Genomic DNA, 1,704 nt, shown 5'->3' with positions numbered 1-1,704 from the left:
CCCTCCCAATAAACAAATAAACTTAATTAAGAAAAAAAAAAAAAAAAAGAAAAGAAATCACCCAGTCAATACCCTTATAGGTGTGCAGACGGGGAAACTGAGACCCCAAAGAGAAAAGGAACTCCCTCAAGGTCACATTGTGAGTTAAGACCCTAAGTCTGTTGCACCCCCCACGCCATACATTTAAATGTTGTTCCGTGACTCCAAGATGTCTCATTTACGGTCTTCACCTATCTTGCCTCCTCTGCCCCTAGCTTGAAGGCAGATTTGCAGAACCACAGGTTTCTAGAGATTAATTTCTCTCTCTGCAAACCTCTGGAGCCTGGAAAGTCTGGCTAGCCCACAGAGGAACAGAGCATGGCCTGTCTTAGAGTGTGGTCCCCAACTCTGCCACCAACTGGCAGCTCTTGTCCCCTCTCCAGGCTTCAGTAACCCCTCTGCACCTTGCAGGGATTGGCTCTGACTCCCTAGCAGCCTCGACCCAGTACATGGGAGGTAAGTCCCAGATACCACCCCAGGCCGATGCACGTGCTATCTCCCACCAGTGCAGTCAGGGCTCTGAAAGGCCCCTCCATGCATGCAGATGCCCCTCCCACTCAGCCGTGCCCCTGCCCCCCCCACCCCCTCACCTTGCCCTTTGTCAATAAAGCTGGTGATGGTGTTGGCCAGGCCAGCCTCCAACTTCACGCTGCTGTTGCCTCCCTTTCTGTCAGCATCGGACAGCGTCCTGTACAGCGAGAGCATGTACTCGTGGGGTGTGATGGGGGGCGGGCGGAACGGCTCCTTGGGCTCTTGAGGGGGCCCAGTCTCCCTGGCCTTCTTCAGCAGGAAGGGGCTGGGGACAGATCCTGCCTTTGGAGGTGGCTTGCCCCCAGGAAGCTGTCCTTTTGGGGTCACAGTCCGCGTTGCAGCCTGCCTTGTCTGGGAAGGGTGTCCTGGCTTGGATTCAGGGCCACCCGATCTGGGGGGCAGCTTTTTGGGTTCATCCTTCTTGGGCTGTGTCAGGCCTGCTGTCTGCCCAGTGCCCCCCTTTGCCCTGGCATTGGTGGCCCCCCCACCATAGCTGTGACCCCCTGGCCTAAAGATGCTCCGGGCCAGAGGGGGCCTCTCCTTGGCTTCTGCTTTGGCCAATCCTGGCCTGGCCCCCTGGGGTCTCTGGCCCAAGTCAGGGGCACCCAACACAGTGCAGATGAATCCCAGGTCCAGCCAAGCCAGGTGCCAAAGCAAGAAAGTGAGGAGTTTGGGGAGTCTCATCCTCTGGCCAGCCGCTGAATGACACCAAAGAGAACGGCGGCAGGAGCGAAGGTGCCTCTGGTTTGGCAGGAAAAACCATGAAAGGAGTGGACCCTCAAAAGCAGCGGCAGCAGCAGTAGCAGCAGAAGGAAAGGCTTTCTCCTCAGTCTGAGACTCTTTAAGTCTGCCGGGTGTGTGTTTGTATCCAATCCCATAGTGGAAATGCTCTCGTATCCAGACGTGCACCGTCTCCAGTCAGCAGCTGAAAATAACTCGTTCTTGAAAGGAGAAAGCCGACCGCCCCCTTTCTCCTGCACAACTGACTGAGGGCTTGAAGGAGGCTTGTATAAGGCTGAGGGATTTTTCCAAGAAGGAAGAATGGCGTAATGCTGCCTGTGTGCTCCAGTTTTTTTTTTTTTAAGTTTTGAATCCTTTCCAGTGAAAATACTTCACACACACACTCTCACACAC

General features: G+C 54.9%; 1 protein-coding gene across 1 annotated transcript in view; it reads right to left on the bottom strand.

The window, feature by feature from the left end:
* Positions 1–1,254, bottom strand: part of GDF5 (growth differentiation factor 5) — a 4,559-nt gene extending 3,305 nt beyond the window's left edge. The window contains exon 1 of the mRNA XM_039248753.1: positions 630–1,254. Coding sequence (XP_039104684.1) covers positions 630–1,254 — 625 coding nt within the window. The remainder of the gene's footprint in view (positions 1–629) is intronic.
* Positions 1,255–1,704: the final 450 nt, after the last annotated feature.

This window comes from Hyaena hyaena, unplaced genomic scaffold, assembly GCF_003009895.1.
Source record: "Hyaena hyaena isolate Hyena2069 unplaced genomic scaffold, ASM300989v1 scaffold_315, whole genome shotgun sequence".
Lineage (NCBI taxonomy): Eukaryota > Metazoa > Chordata > Mammalia > Carnivora > Hyaenidae > Hyaena > Hyaena hyaena.
Note: the sequence above shows the minus strand (reverse complement) of the source record. Positions and strands in the feature narration are given on the sequence as shown.